This window comes from Cygnus olor, chromosome 26, assembly GCF_009769625.2.
Source record: "Cygnus olor isolate bCygOlo1 chromosome 26, bCygOlo1.pri.v2, whole genome shotgun sequence".
NCBI lineage: Eukaryota > Metazoa > Chordata > Aves > Anseriformes > Anatidae > Cygnus > Cygnus olor.
The window spans coordinates 191,372-203,767 of NC_049194.1; the positions used below are offsets into that span (position 1 = coordinate 191,372).

At 63.1% G+C, this 12,396-nt stretch overlaps 1 protein-coding gene across 3 annotated transcripts; it reads left to right on the forward strand.

The window, feature by feature from the left end:
- Positions 1 to 970: 970 nt before the first annotated feature.
- On the forward strand, positions 971 to 9,431 carry TLE5 (TLE family member 5, transcriptional modulator). 3 transcript variants are annotated; one of them, XM_040537787.1, is made up of 7 exons: positions 971 to 1,140; positions 1,583 to 1,680; positions 2,889 to 2,952; positions 5,486 to 5,530; positions 6,999 to 7,061; positions 7,793 to 7,867; positions 8,401 to 9,431. In XM_040537787.1, the coding sequence occupies exons 1-7, from the start codon at positions 1,114 to 1,116 to the stop codon at positions 8,617 to 8,619; spliced, it is 591 nt and encodes a 196-aa protein (XP_040393721.1). In that variant the 5' UTR covers positions 971 to 1,113; the 3' UTR covers positions 8,620 to 9,431. The 3 variants fall into 3 exon arrangements, with proteins under 3 accessions (XP_040393721.1, XP_040393722.1, XP_040393720.1); XM_040537786.1 differs by having other exon boundaries at positions 972 to 1,140; positions 8,398 to 9,431; XM_040537788.1 differs by lacking the exon at positions 5,486 to 5,530 and having other exon boundaries at positions 8,398 to 9,431.
- The last annotated feature ends 2,965 nt before the right edge of the window (positions 9,432 to 12,396 follow it).

Here is a 12,396-nt window from a genome sequence, read left to right on the forward strand (position 1 = left end):
TTCCTGCCCAGGGCAGCGGATTGCCCTGCCTTTGCCTTCCCTCGTGCTAAGCAAAGGCAGGGATGAAATGAAGCAAAACAAAAGCCCTGCGTACACAAACCCAGCTCTTCCGCTTGGGAAGGATGTGAAAACGAGCCGCGTGTGGCGGCGTTCCCTGCATTGCCCTCACGGTGCGGAAAGGGCTCGGATCCTGCGGTGTCACATCCAGAAGAACCTGTACTAGACCGGAGAGTTGGCTTCGCTGACAGCAGAGCTTCCCCTTCCCTCTAATACAGGTGCAACACCAGCAGCCGCAGGAGCGATCTGTACTGCATAGGCCGAGGCTCTTCTGAGCGAGAGAGCCGCGAGAGGTTTGAAGCTTCACCGCAGAGCAAACCCCAGCTGGGTACCGGGGTCTGCCTCGGGAGCCCCTGCCCGGTTTCCGTCCCACGGTTACCCCGGCCCGGCTCCAAGCAGCAGCCGCGACCTGGCCGGCGGCACGGTGGCGGGCACCGAGCCCGGGGCCCTGCAGCCTGGCGAGGCGAGACCCGGGCGGGAGGGCTCCGTCCAACATCCCGGGCACCGGGGGCGGGCAGGGCCCGGCGGCACGGCCGGGGCGCGGGGCAGGGACCTCGAGCCCGCAGCCGCCGCTGCGGAAGGCCCGGCCCGGCCCGCGCCGCCTCCCCGCCGGGGGGCTCGGGACCTCCGCTCCGGCCGCGGCCCGGCCCCGCCGCGCTCCCGCGGCCCGCCCGGGGCCCGGGGTCCGGCGACCGCCCGGAGCCCGCGCGGGGCCCGCGGCCGCCGGCAGCGCGCGGCGGGGGCGGGGACGGGGCCGGGCGAGGGCGGGGGCGGCCGTGGGCCCGCCCGGCCCGGGGAGGTGGCGGCGGCGGCAGGTGGTGCCGAGCAGCCGCAGGACGGAGCGGAGCCGCAGCCGCCATTAGACAATAGGCGCCGGCGGCGGGGCGGCGGGAGCGGCGCGGGGCGAGCGGCGCGGCCGGGCAGGGCGGCCGCGGGGCCGGGGCGGCCGGGCCCGGCGCGGACAAAAGCGGCGGCGGAGGGCGCGGGACCGGGACCGGCACCGAGACCGAGACCGAGAGCGGGCCTCTCCGTGCGGGGGCCGAGCCGCAGCCTGACATGATGTTTCCACAAAGCCGGCACTCGGTACGGCGCGGCCGGGCGCGGGAGCCCCCGCGGGGCTGGGCCCGGGGCCGGTGCGGGGCGGGGGGCGGCGCGGGGCGGGGCCGGGCACCGGGGGCCGCGGGCCGGGCCTCGAGAGCCGCCTCCGTGCTCCGGCGGGGCGGCCCCGCCGCCTTCACACTTCCCCCCCCGGCCTGGGCGGCCGAGCGGGTCCCGGGGGCTGGGCGGGGGGCGGCGAGCCTCGGGCGCGCCCGGCCCCGCGGGGTGACCTTGGGCTCGTCCCCTTTTCCCCGGGTGCCGCCGCCCCCGGCGTCGCCTCCCGCCCCGGTCCCCCGCCGGTCCCGGCCCCCCCGACGGCGGGGCGCCGCTGCCGGCTGGGGGCAGCGCTGCCGGCCCGGGCCGCGGCAGGCAGGGCCGCGCGCCCCCCGCCCCGCTGGGTGCCCAGCGCCGTCTCGTGTCGTTCAAGGGCTCCTCTCACCTGCCGCAGCAGCTGAAGTTCACCACCTCCGACTCCTGCGACCGCATCAAGGACGAGTTCCAGCTCCTGCAGGCCCAGTACCACAGGTACGTGCGGCTCGGGGGTGCCCGGAGAGCCCCCGGCGCTCCCCTGCACGGACAGAACCGGGGCGCCCGGAGGGACCCGGCTGCGGCTTGGGCTGGTGAGGCTGGAGGAGCACCTGCGGGACGGCGTTCGTCGCGCCTGGGCGGGAGCCCACCGAGCAGAGCGTGTGGTCCTCCTGCCCCGGCCAGGCCTTTCCTCCAAGCGCGGCTCAGCCAGGGCTGCGCGGAGGCTTGCCAGGCCTCCCGCGTCTCGCTGGGAGTTTTCCTCGGTTCTTCTCGCTGGCTGCCATTCCTGGACTGCGAATGCTGCAGGGAGCACTTAAATCCAAACACTTCCGCTTCTCCACATGTGCGTGTGGAAATGCTTCTGCTGGCCCAAACGCTGGCTGCTGGTGGGCCGTCGCTTCCTGCGTGTACTTCAGACGCACGCGGGCTTCGGGTTCGGTAGCGCCGGGGCGGTGGCGGTGCAGTGCGGTGCCCTTGTGCCTGTGGGCAGCAGGGGCCCGCTCGCTGGGCACGCTCGTTGCAGGGGATGCTTCCCCCCTTTGCGGGACTTGAGCTGCCTGCAGAGAGGCAGGTTTTGTGTAGGTGAAGCTGTTTCTCGTTTGAAACATAAAACCACTGCACATGCTGGCTGCAGCTGCTTGGCAGGGGAGCTGGAGATTCGTCAAGCGCGAGGAGCAGCGGCGTTTTCTCATAAGGGTGCAAAGAACCCAGGAGAGAGAGGAAACCCTTTCTTCTGGAGGGTTGCGCTGCACCTGGGCCTCCCTGCGCCGCCCGGAAAAGGCCCTGATGCAGCTCAGGAAACAAAGTCAGACCATCTGTGGCATGTAGCAGGCAGGCCCCTGCTAGACAGTGTCCCCCGCTGCTGGCATCAGCTGAGGAAACCCAAACGACTGCGGCCGCTGCTTCCCTGCGCCAGGCAGAGCCGTGCGGTCAGTGCCTGGCTGCGGGGCAGCCTTGTGCCGCTTCTCCCGAGTGGGATCCTGGTGGATGCTGGCCTTGGAGGTGGGAGCAGGCTCTGCCGCAGCAGCTGCCGTACAGATGAGACACGGCTGAGCCCTGACCTGCCGCGGGTGCTGGGGTCGTGGTACCTGCGGAGCCTGCCCAGCTGGGACGGGCTGTGTGGGGCCACGGGATGCGACTGCTCCGTGCTGAGCAGCTCGCTCACCTCCTGCTTGTGGTTTTCTTACCGTTTTCTGGCTTTTCAGCTTGAAGTTGGAATGCGACAAGCTAGCCAGCGAGAAATCGGAGATGCAGCGTCACTACGTCATGGTAAGGGCCTGCCCTGGCAGCGCGTGGGTGGCATGGGTGGGGATGCCGGCAGGGAGCAGGTGCTGGTGTTGGGGTTTTGTTGGCAGAGGCTTTGCCCACAGAGCAGTGGGTCTGCAGACCAGGCTGGCGTTGGCTTTCCTGAAAGCAGGGCTCCTTGTGCGTCGTGTTGTCTACGTGTGGTGGGCTGCTGAAGTGCAGGGAAGTAGCAGAGTTGTTGGACGCAGAATAGGGAAGGGCCCAGCTGATGGTGGCAGGGTGCCTGCACCCGACAGCCCAACGTTCCCGTGGCAGCTGGGGAGCACTGGGACTGTCCTGGTGACGGGGCGAGGGGATTCCAGAGCCAGGATCCTGCACTTTACCTCCATCCGCAGCCCACGGGTGGAGGAGCTGGGGCAGCTTCATCATCCGCCCCTGGAGAAGCGGGGGTGGTTCCTCTCCACAGAGCAGGAGCGGAAAGAGGTCAGGGTGGCTTGGGAGGTACCCGGGCCCTAAATGCTGCTCGGTAAAGGCAACCTGATCCTTGAGGGCAGCATGGAAGCCAGGTCATTGCAGACAGCATGACCTTGCTGCCTGTACCTGGGGACGTGGGGGTCATGCAGCAGGGAGGGGGCTGCAGGAGGCAGCGCCCAGGGGCTCCAGGAGGCTCCTGGCAAGGGCAGGATGGGGCTGTGTGCCGGGAGGTTGCAGGGTGGGGGTCCGGAGCCAGCTGCCAGGTGGGAGCCTAGCCCTGCGCACCTCCTCGCATGCCCGGTGGCCCCACACCGCTGTGGGGCAGAGCGCCTGCACGCGTGGCCCTGCACAGCGTGTGCAGCCCCCGGGGCAGTGCCGGGAAAAGGCAGAAATGTTGCTACACGTGGATGGCAGGCTCAGCCGACTCTAAGGAGAAATCCTCTGTGAAGGAGCCGTGTCCTTGCTGGCAGGGCGACCGTTCGGCTGCTGGGCAGTGCCGCTGTCACCCCACGTGGAGACCAGCCCCTGGCAGCACCGGAGAGTGAGGCAGGGCAAGGCTGCGCTGTCCCCTTGCTATCAAGGAGTTAACAGGAGGCTGCGATGCTGCCCATAAAGATGAGGTGGTGCCTGCTTGCCAGCTGCTGCACCTGCCCTGGAAGGAAGAGATAAGATGTAGAAATTAATGCAGCAGCTCTTCAGAGGAGAGTTACGAATTTAAAACCAGAAATGGTGGAGGCAGCCTCTCCGTTCTCCTGCACTGTCTGCGTGTCTGGACCCTGAGGCTGCGGGGAGCAAGGCGCACTTGGGATGGGGCTGTGGAGAGCCGGTCACCGCTGTCCATACAGGTGTGGGGAAGCCTGGCTCTTAATTCTGCCCCCTTCTCAGCAATAAATGATTGCTTCCTGGGCCTTGCAGCCTGCATAGAGACTCTCACGCAGCCGCATCTGGAGATGAAATTTGTTTATATTTCCCCGTAATGCCATCGGTCACCAGAACTGGTAGAGGCGACCGCCCGTGGTGCGGAGAGGAAGGGTGCTGCTGGCGGTGCTGAGCTTGAGGCTTTGCAGGGTCCTGCCCTGGTGCAGGGCTGCTTCTCTCCCTGCACTGCGTGCAGGAAGCAAAGAGGGGTTTCTGTGCCTCTGCAAAGCTGCTACAGCTGCTCCAGTTCTTGAATAAGCCACAATTAGCAGCGTGGGGGTCGGGCTCATGCTTCCTGCTCAGTCTCCAGAATGCAAAGAAGCCTCGAGAGCCGGCAGCGGTGTGGGAGCAGACAGAAATAGCCATGATGGCGAGCCAGGCGCTTCTCCGGCTCGTGCAGTCGGTACCGAAGCGACAGTGATCTTCCCCTCTTTGAATTAAAGGAGCGCAGTCGGGGATTTTATTTCCCTTTTGAAGGATCAGGGGGAGGAGAGTGGCTGAGGGAGGAGACTCCTAAACTCTCAAACAGCCTTAAAAACAGCTTCTTCTAGGGGCCAGGAATTAACTTCTCTTGCCAATAGATTGCTCTGTAGCTACCTGTTGCTGGTGGGGGCCGGAGCGTGCTTTTATTTTTGTGTGTGGCTTCCTGTGTTTTTTTCCACGCAGCTTTTCCCAAACAGCTGGAGCTGTGTGCAGCTGGATGCATTGCTTGCTAGCTGGAGCCCAGTGGTGATCTCTTCCATTTGCTGCTGAAGCAGCCACGTGGGTGTTAGGATATTGGCCAGGTGCGGCTTGGAGAGCCAGACTGCCTCTGTCGTCCGTGGAGCCCTGAGCCTGCTGGCATGCTTGGAGCAGCGTCGCCCGCTCTCGCAGCGATGCAGGGTGCTGCAGGGTGTCTGTGAGGGTGTTGGATGGGGCCCAGGCGATTCCCAGGTCCTGTCCGCAGCAGCGTGCGGAGCCCCCTGGGCTTGGGTGCTTTGCCTTGGACATGGGGAGGGTCGCTGCCTGCAGCCGCCTTTGGTTGCCTCCGCTCTCCTTCCATCCTTGCCCAGCTGTTGTAAAGACACTGATAGGAAAGCAGCGGTGGCTCCCAGCACCAATGCACGGAGCCCCTTCCTCTGGTAGAGATTTGACCTTTTTTGTTCTTTTCTACCCTGCTCTGCAGTATTACGAGATGTCCTACGGGCTGAATATTGAAATGCACAAACAGGTAGGGGAAGGCATTTCCAAGTGCTTTAATTTCTGGGGAGGGTGGGCTGTCTGCCGTGCTTTGTCCCCATCACTTCAGTGGTATTTCAGGAACTGGAAATGCCATGAGCCTATAAAATGTCAAAGCTGCTTTTGGGATTGCCAGCTCCTGGGTGGGAGAGGACATTCACATTTTTCTCCCTTGACCTTAAAAACATGTTTTCTTTTTGGGAGGGAAATTAATTGTCCTGGCAAAAAGCTGCCTTTGCAAAGCCTTCCAGAAGGTGGGGACCCTGCCTGGGGATGCTGCGGGTCTGGGTGCCCCGAGCCAGGCTGCACAGGGACGTGGAGCCTCAATTCAACGCCGTCCTGCAGTCGGGCAAGGGCTGCAAGCCTGGGCCAGAGGGCGAGCGGTGCCCCCCCAGCCCTGCAGGTGCCCGGCTCTGGTGCCCCAGGAGGCTGCTGCCCTCGGAGCAGGCGGCGTTCCCTTTGGTGTGGTTCCATGTGCGATCTTGGAGCTGCTGAGAGCCTCCTCGTGATGGAGGGAGGCTCTGCTGCAGCCCGGATGAGTTCGTTCATTACCCTCGCTGGTGGTTAAGTTGTTAATTATCCCCAGTGGCTAATTACCTGTGCTGTTAACAACATGAGCCTCCTTCAGCTTCCAGTCACAGTCATCTGTATATGTCCTGGCTCAGCTAAAAGCCTCTTAGCACAGTTCTGCTCCCTGCAAACGCACTTAGAGCCTCCAATCCCATCGCCCTGTTCGCTAAGCCCGTGGGACGGGCTGCTCTGGGAGGGAAACCTGCAGCTTGCTGAGAGGCTTTGAACCATCACTGTCGTCCCACGAGGTTTCCCAGCCCGTGTCAGTGCTTGCCTAAACCCTCTGGCTCCCCGTTCCTTTTGAATCTGGCGGAAAGTGAGTTGGAAAGGGCCAAGAGCTTCACTCTTCCCCAGCAGAAAAGCTTTAATGCCCCCAAGCCTTGGCACCTGCTTGGCTGAGGTTAGTGCAGGAGCTGCCTCCGGCCCCATGATCTCAGCACAGGCTCAGTGTTGCCCGCTCAGCTGTGGGGCAGGGGGAGCACTGTGGGCTGTGGGTGGAGGAGGAGGAGGGGGCGGCTGGAGGTGCCCAACAGCTGGCCGGTGGGGCAGAGCCAAGGTTGCAGCAGCAGCGTTCCTGCCTGTCTGCCTCTGCACGGCGGACACAATTCAATGCATCCCCACCTGGGTCTGTAATAAATTTTCTCTCTGGTTGCTCCTGCCTTCATTAATATAATACTGGAGACCCTGAGAGGGAGGAGAATATTGAAAACTTGCTCTTTGCAGTCAGCAGCGTGGATTTATTTAACCGTTTTGGGGGGGGCTTTGGGGTGAGGTGTCCCCATGCAAACCAGGACGCTGCCAGGCTCTCTCCCTCTCAGGGGGGCAGTGCTCAGGGTAGGTGCCGCAGGGTCCCCTGATGCCATTCCTCTCTGTTTTTTCCCACCCTCCAGGCTGAAATCGTCAAGAGGCTCAATGGGATTTGTGCGCAGGTTCTGCCCTACCTCTCACAGGAGGTAACTGCCTGGCTCAGGGGTCTTGGTTTGAGGGAGCGGGGCCCGGTGCACGTGGACCCCGGCTCCTCCGCACCCCTGCCCTGTGGGATCAGCCATTCTGAAGAGGTTTGGCCCCGGGTCCGAGCAGGCCCCCAGGCTGTGCTGTTTGTCCGTCCGTCCCCTTGGTGCAGATGGCTCCATACGGCTCCTGTGGACTGAGCTCCTCTGCCCCACTAACTATCGTGGCTGATGGGCTCCTCTCGCCCTCCGGAGGAATTAATTGGGAGGGCTGAGGGGAGGGGGGTGCTGCAGCACCCTGGGTTCCAGCTGTCCCTGCGCCACCCCGAGGCTGAGCGCTTCGTTCTTCTCTGATCAGGAGCTGTGGGGTGGGGGCTGCGTTTCTGGGTCTGGATTAGCTGTGGGGCTGGGGGATAGACTGAGCTGCTGTCGCCCACCTGCTCCGGGGGAAGACAAAGTGGCTTGCTGATCAGATCAGAGCTGGCTAATAACTAAGCCACGACTAAACCCGTTGCGTCTTAATGCAGCACATTCCCCTTCCCCAGACCTGTCCTTCTGCTGAGATGGAAAGAAAAAGCCACTTGCTGGAGTGAAAGGGCCAGGCCTGGTAGTAGGGGACCGTGTGGGGTTGAGCAGCCTCCGTGTGTGTGTGTGTGCGTGCCAGCCCTGCTGGGTCCCTGTCTCCTTCCCTCCCGTGTCTGAAATGACCCCAAATTCCTCTGTTCTCCCTCCAGCATCAGCAGCAAGTCCTGGGAGCCATTGAACGAGCCAAGCAGGTGACAGCACCAGAACTGAACTCCATCATCCGTGTACGTGGTGCACGTGTACGTGGTTTGGGGGCGGGGGGCTGGCTTTGGTGCCTTGGGCTTCCGTGTCAGAGCTGAGGCCCCACGGGACGGTAGCTCCATGTGCTGGGATGGCCTTGCTGGCATGGGGACATTGCTTGGCTTTGCAGGGGGCGTGGGCTCCTGCTCCATCCCACAGGTTGTAAAGAGAGGCTTTGGTTTGGGGCAGGATCTGCGGCAGCTCCTGGGTGTGGAAACACCATCTGCTCATGGTCAAGGCCGGGAGGGGTTTAACCAAGTCCTTGGAGAGTGCCGGTGGCCGAGGCCAGGCCTGCTGGGGGCTGGGGACTTGCTGCTGAGCCTTCTCAGGAGGCTGCCGCAGCCTGAGGAGGCTGGGCTGTGCCTCCCTCCTGGGGCTGGGTGCCCAGTGCTCTGGGTTGAGCCCAGCTGCTGGCACGGGCTCTGCTGAGGCAGCAGCACTCGGGGGGGCCCAGGGCCCCTCGAAATGACGACTCCTCGCTCCCCTCCCCCTGTCCGCCCCTCGTTCCCTACAGCAGCAGCTCCAAGCGCACCAGCTCTCGCAGCTCCAAGCCCTCGCGCTGCCTCTGACTCCGCTGCCCGTGGGGCTGCAGCCCCCGTCCCTCCCTGCCGTCAGCGCCGGCTCCGGCCTCCTCTCGCTCTCGGCCCTGGGCTCCCAGGGGCACCTGACCAAGGAGGATAAGAACGGCCATGATGGGGACGCCCACCAAGATGACGATGGGGAGAAGTCGGATTAGAGAGAAGGGGTCGGGGCTGGGGGGGTCAATGCCAGATGCAGCATCCGCAGGCGGTGGTGGGGCCTGGGGGCGCCCTGCCGGTGGGCAGCCCCCGCGGCACCGCCATGGCAGCCACTGCGTGGCCCCCCCATGCCCGGCCTGGCTCTGGCTTGGGCTTCTCCGGGGGTGCCACGGCCCCCGCCTGCTGCTCCCCCTCGGTATTTAACGACGACCCTCGTTCCTACCGGTTTCTGCACAACCCCCTGCTGGGACCCCTGCCCCAATGCCCCCTGCCCCACCCCAGGCGCTCCCCATCTCCTTGCGTCTCCGGCCCCCGCGCTAGCACCGGCCGGCTCCTTGCTGTTCTGCATGTCTCTGTTTTTAACCAGTCCCGCAGCACCGCCGCAGTTCCACGCGTCCAGCCACCGGGTTTTCTCCTCGCGCTGCTCCTTGGCCTCTGGCTGGGGGGGGCCCTCTGCCCGCTCCCCTTGGCAGAGCACTGGCTGCCGGGGGGCTGGGGTCTGGGACTGGCCGAGGGGCAGGCGGGCGCCTGGGAGCTCCCTTGGTCCCTTCCCTGCACTCCCCCCCCGTAGAGGATACAGCAGCTTTCTCTGTTCTTATCTCCGTGCGCTAGCGTGTCTTCTAAAAAAACAAAAATGGAACAAAAAAAATAATAAAATTAAATAATAATCTGGTGTTTGTATATAGTCCTTTAGAAAGATCTTGTTTTGCTTTTTGTGTTTAATCACTTGACCTATAATAAGAGGAACTGAAAATGCTGTATCAAGGACGTACAAGCTGTGCCTTTCAAATAAAGAAATAAGAAGGTTGGTTAAGAAGGTGACGTGTTGCCTGTTTTCTTACCGCTTCGGGATGACTTAAAAGGCCTTGTCCATGCCCCTACCTCCTGCCCCTGCACCCAAAGCCAGCCCCAGCCAGGGGGTTCTCCCCCACTAGGGATAGGGGCTAGTGGCAATGCCGCTGGTTCTGGCTTCTCTGCAGGTCTTGTTTCAGCAGCTGCTGCAGGAGGAGGATGATTATTGTGCCTTTCGCTCCTGGCCATGCTGGGCTGGGGCCTGCTGGAGCGGGGCAGAGGGTGCCAGGGCAGCAGCACCTGAGAGGGGAGAGGTAGCCGGGGGCAGGCACTCAGCACGGTGCGGGGGCTGCTGTGGGGCTGCTGCCCCCCGCACGTGGCATTCCTGTCCCCCAGGGGCGCAGGAGATGCGCTGCTGCTGTGGTCTTGCGCCTTGAGAGAGCCTGGCCTGCATTGCCCTGGGGCCGAGGTTGCTGTAATGGAATTGGCTCTTAATAATTAGAGCCTGGCCTCTGGCTCAGCAGCCCGCTCTGGTCTGATAACATCTTCCTCTCTCTCTCCCAGGCCAGCTGGAGTGGGAAAATTCCCTCCCCCAGGAGGAGGCTGCGGGGCTCGGTGCCTCGTGGTGCTGTGGGCTGGGGCCCTGCGGGATCCAGGAGGGCGGTGGCTGCTGCGCCTCATCCCGATGGCACCCAGCAAAGACTCGGGCTGAGCGCCCGAGGGGGAGATTTGCTGGGATTTGCTGAACCAGCTCAGGCCTGGCATTGGGTCTGGCACACTGAGGGCTGAGGGAAGGCACACGGAGCTGCCCCAACGCCCATCGGGGCTGCTGGGGCTGCAGCCCCAGCCCTGTGCCTCTGGCCCTGCTCCCCTCCTGGGGCCGGCGCGGCTGTGCAGCGCCTTGGATGGGGTACAGGACCAGGCTGTGAGGTCAGGACCAGGCTCTTGTCAGCCAAATGCTGACACCTTGACAGCACGAATGTGGGGCAGGACGCAGCTGAGGCCTGGGAGGGCAGGATCCTGACATGGGCTTGAGAACCACACGGGGGTCTCTGAGGTCGGGCCGCGGGCAGGGGCCCAAGCTCATCCCTGCTGCCCTGCGTGGGCCCAGAGCTGCTGCGTGGCACAAGCTGGCCGGGCCTCGGCACCACTGCGGGGGGCAGGAGCCGCACGTGGCCAGCCCGGCGTTTGCCCCAGCCCCTGGGCTGTGCGGGGCGAGCTCCAGGAGCTGGCAAAGCAGCGCCAGTAGCTGGAGCCTGACCCCAGGTCCCGCAGCTGCTCCAAGGGCCTCGCCAAAGCCGGGCAAGCAGGATTCCCGTGTGAAAGGGCAACACAGCTTCGGGCCAGGGGCTACTGCAGAACAGCAGTTGCTGAAATCATCTCTGCTCTGTAAGTGCTGCTGAAAATCCCGCTGGGAACGTGCTGGCTGCGGGGAGGGCTGAAGCTTTTCAAGCGCTTTCACCTCGAGGTCACTGGTTCAGACTCAGCCTGGGGGCAGGGAGCACAGTAAGTGGATGTTATTCCTGATGGATGTGCAAGGGAGGAGGATTTAGGAGAAATTGGTCTGGGGCATTTTCAGGCTGGAGACTTCAGAGGAACAGACGTCCCTGTTGTTAGAGCTAATTAGCAGCCTTGGTTTGGTGGGCAAGGGGTCGAACAAACCACGAGGCTGCTGGCTGAACATCCTCAGCTGCCAGCAGGCTGGGAGCTGCTCCTGACTGGGCTGCAGGCACTTCCTTGCTCCCTGCGGGAGGCTAACTTGCTTCAAAGCATAAAGACAGAGCTTTTGGGCTCTCCAAATCCCCCGCAGATGCTGAATCATGTGCTCCACTCCTGAATTGTGCTGGCTTCACACTCGAGGCATTTCTCTGGGCAGCAGGTGGCACCCTGATATCCTGCCCAACCGATGATCAGTGCCGTGGTTCCCCATGCTCCCAGCCTGGCTCTGCACCCACTGGATCAGCTTCTGGATTTCCCAGGGGAGTCATTTCTTGAGCCACCATACCAGACTTGGGCTCAAATCTAACTGTCCCTCCCCATACCAGCAGCAGCAAAAAATTAATAATAAATCACGCACACACACAAAGGTTAAAAAGCCCCCCCATGACTCTCCCAGTAGCTGCAAACTTGAGGAAGCAGCATTTCTGTGTCCAGACAGGCTGTTCCACCTCGTAACCTCCCATTGCCAGAGCCGCACGCCTGTCCTGCCTTGGCAGAAGAGGCTCAAGGCACGTGAGCAGCGAGTGCTGCGGGGCCCCCAAAGCACTGCCAATCGAGGATGATTGAAGATCATCTCCTGGCAGAGAAACCACTTCTGAGGACGTGGTACAAGAGTGGGAGGTGATGTGGGCAGAGTGGCTGTGAGCCAGCCCTCCTGGCACAGGGATCCTTAGAAAAGCTCTGCAAAGCCCTGGCTCAGCTGGGGAGGGGACAGGGGACAACCTCGGGGCTGCCCCCAGAGCCTGCTGGGGCAGAACCTGCTCTGTCAGAGCCCTGTGCCCTGCCAGTGGGGCAGCCCAGCGCTCGGTCCTGGCTCGGCATCAATTCCTGCTTGCAGCTCTCAGGGGCTGAGCAGGACCCTGCTGTCTCGCATTGCTTCCCCCACTCCCTGCCTGTCACTGGAGAGGTGATAAAATGGCATCTTTCCTCCTTGACGAGGTGAGCTGCTGCCAGTTTCTCGCTGGGTCAAGCAGGTTTCCTCACCTTTTTGCCTCTCAATCCATCCATCCCCCACGGCTTCTTCCTTGAGGCCAGATCCCTGGCGTCACTGCGGTAACAGCGGGAATTGCCTCGATCGCATCCCACCCTCCCGGCTCCCACCCTCCTCATTTTTCAGCACAGCTTTGCTCGAAACAATGGCACAGCCTGCAAGCCAGGAATGCTTTGCAGCTTGGTGGAGCAGGGCCTCCTTCCCAATTCATCACTAATGCAGGAACGTGAAGCCCTTCCTGGCTGCAGCAAACACGAGATAAAAGCTAAAAGAG

Excerpts from the sequence above, each read along its gene's own strand:
- TLE5 (XM_040537786.1), top strand. The coding sequence starts at position 1,114 with ATGATGTTTCCACAAAGCCGGCACTCG. Across the intron at positions 5,531-6,998 it reads ATATTGAAATGCACAAACAG|GCTGAAATCGTCAAGAGGCT; the intron begins GTAGGGGAAGGC and ends CCCACCCTCCAG. Across the intron at positions 7,062-7,792 it reads TGCCCTACCTCTCACAGGAG|CATCAGCAGCAAGTCCTGGG; the intron begins GTAACTGCCTGG and ends TTCTCCCTCCAG.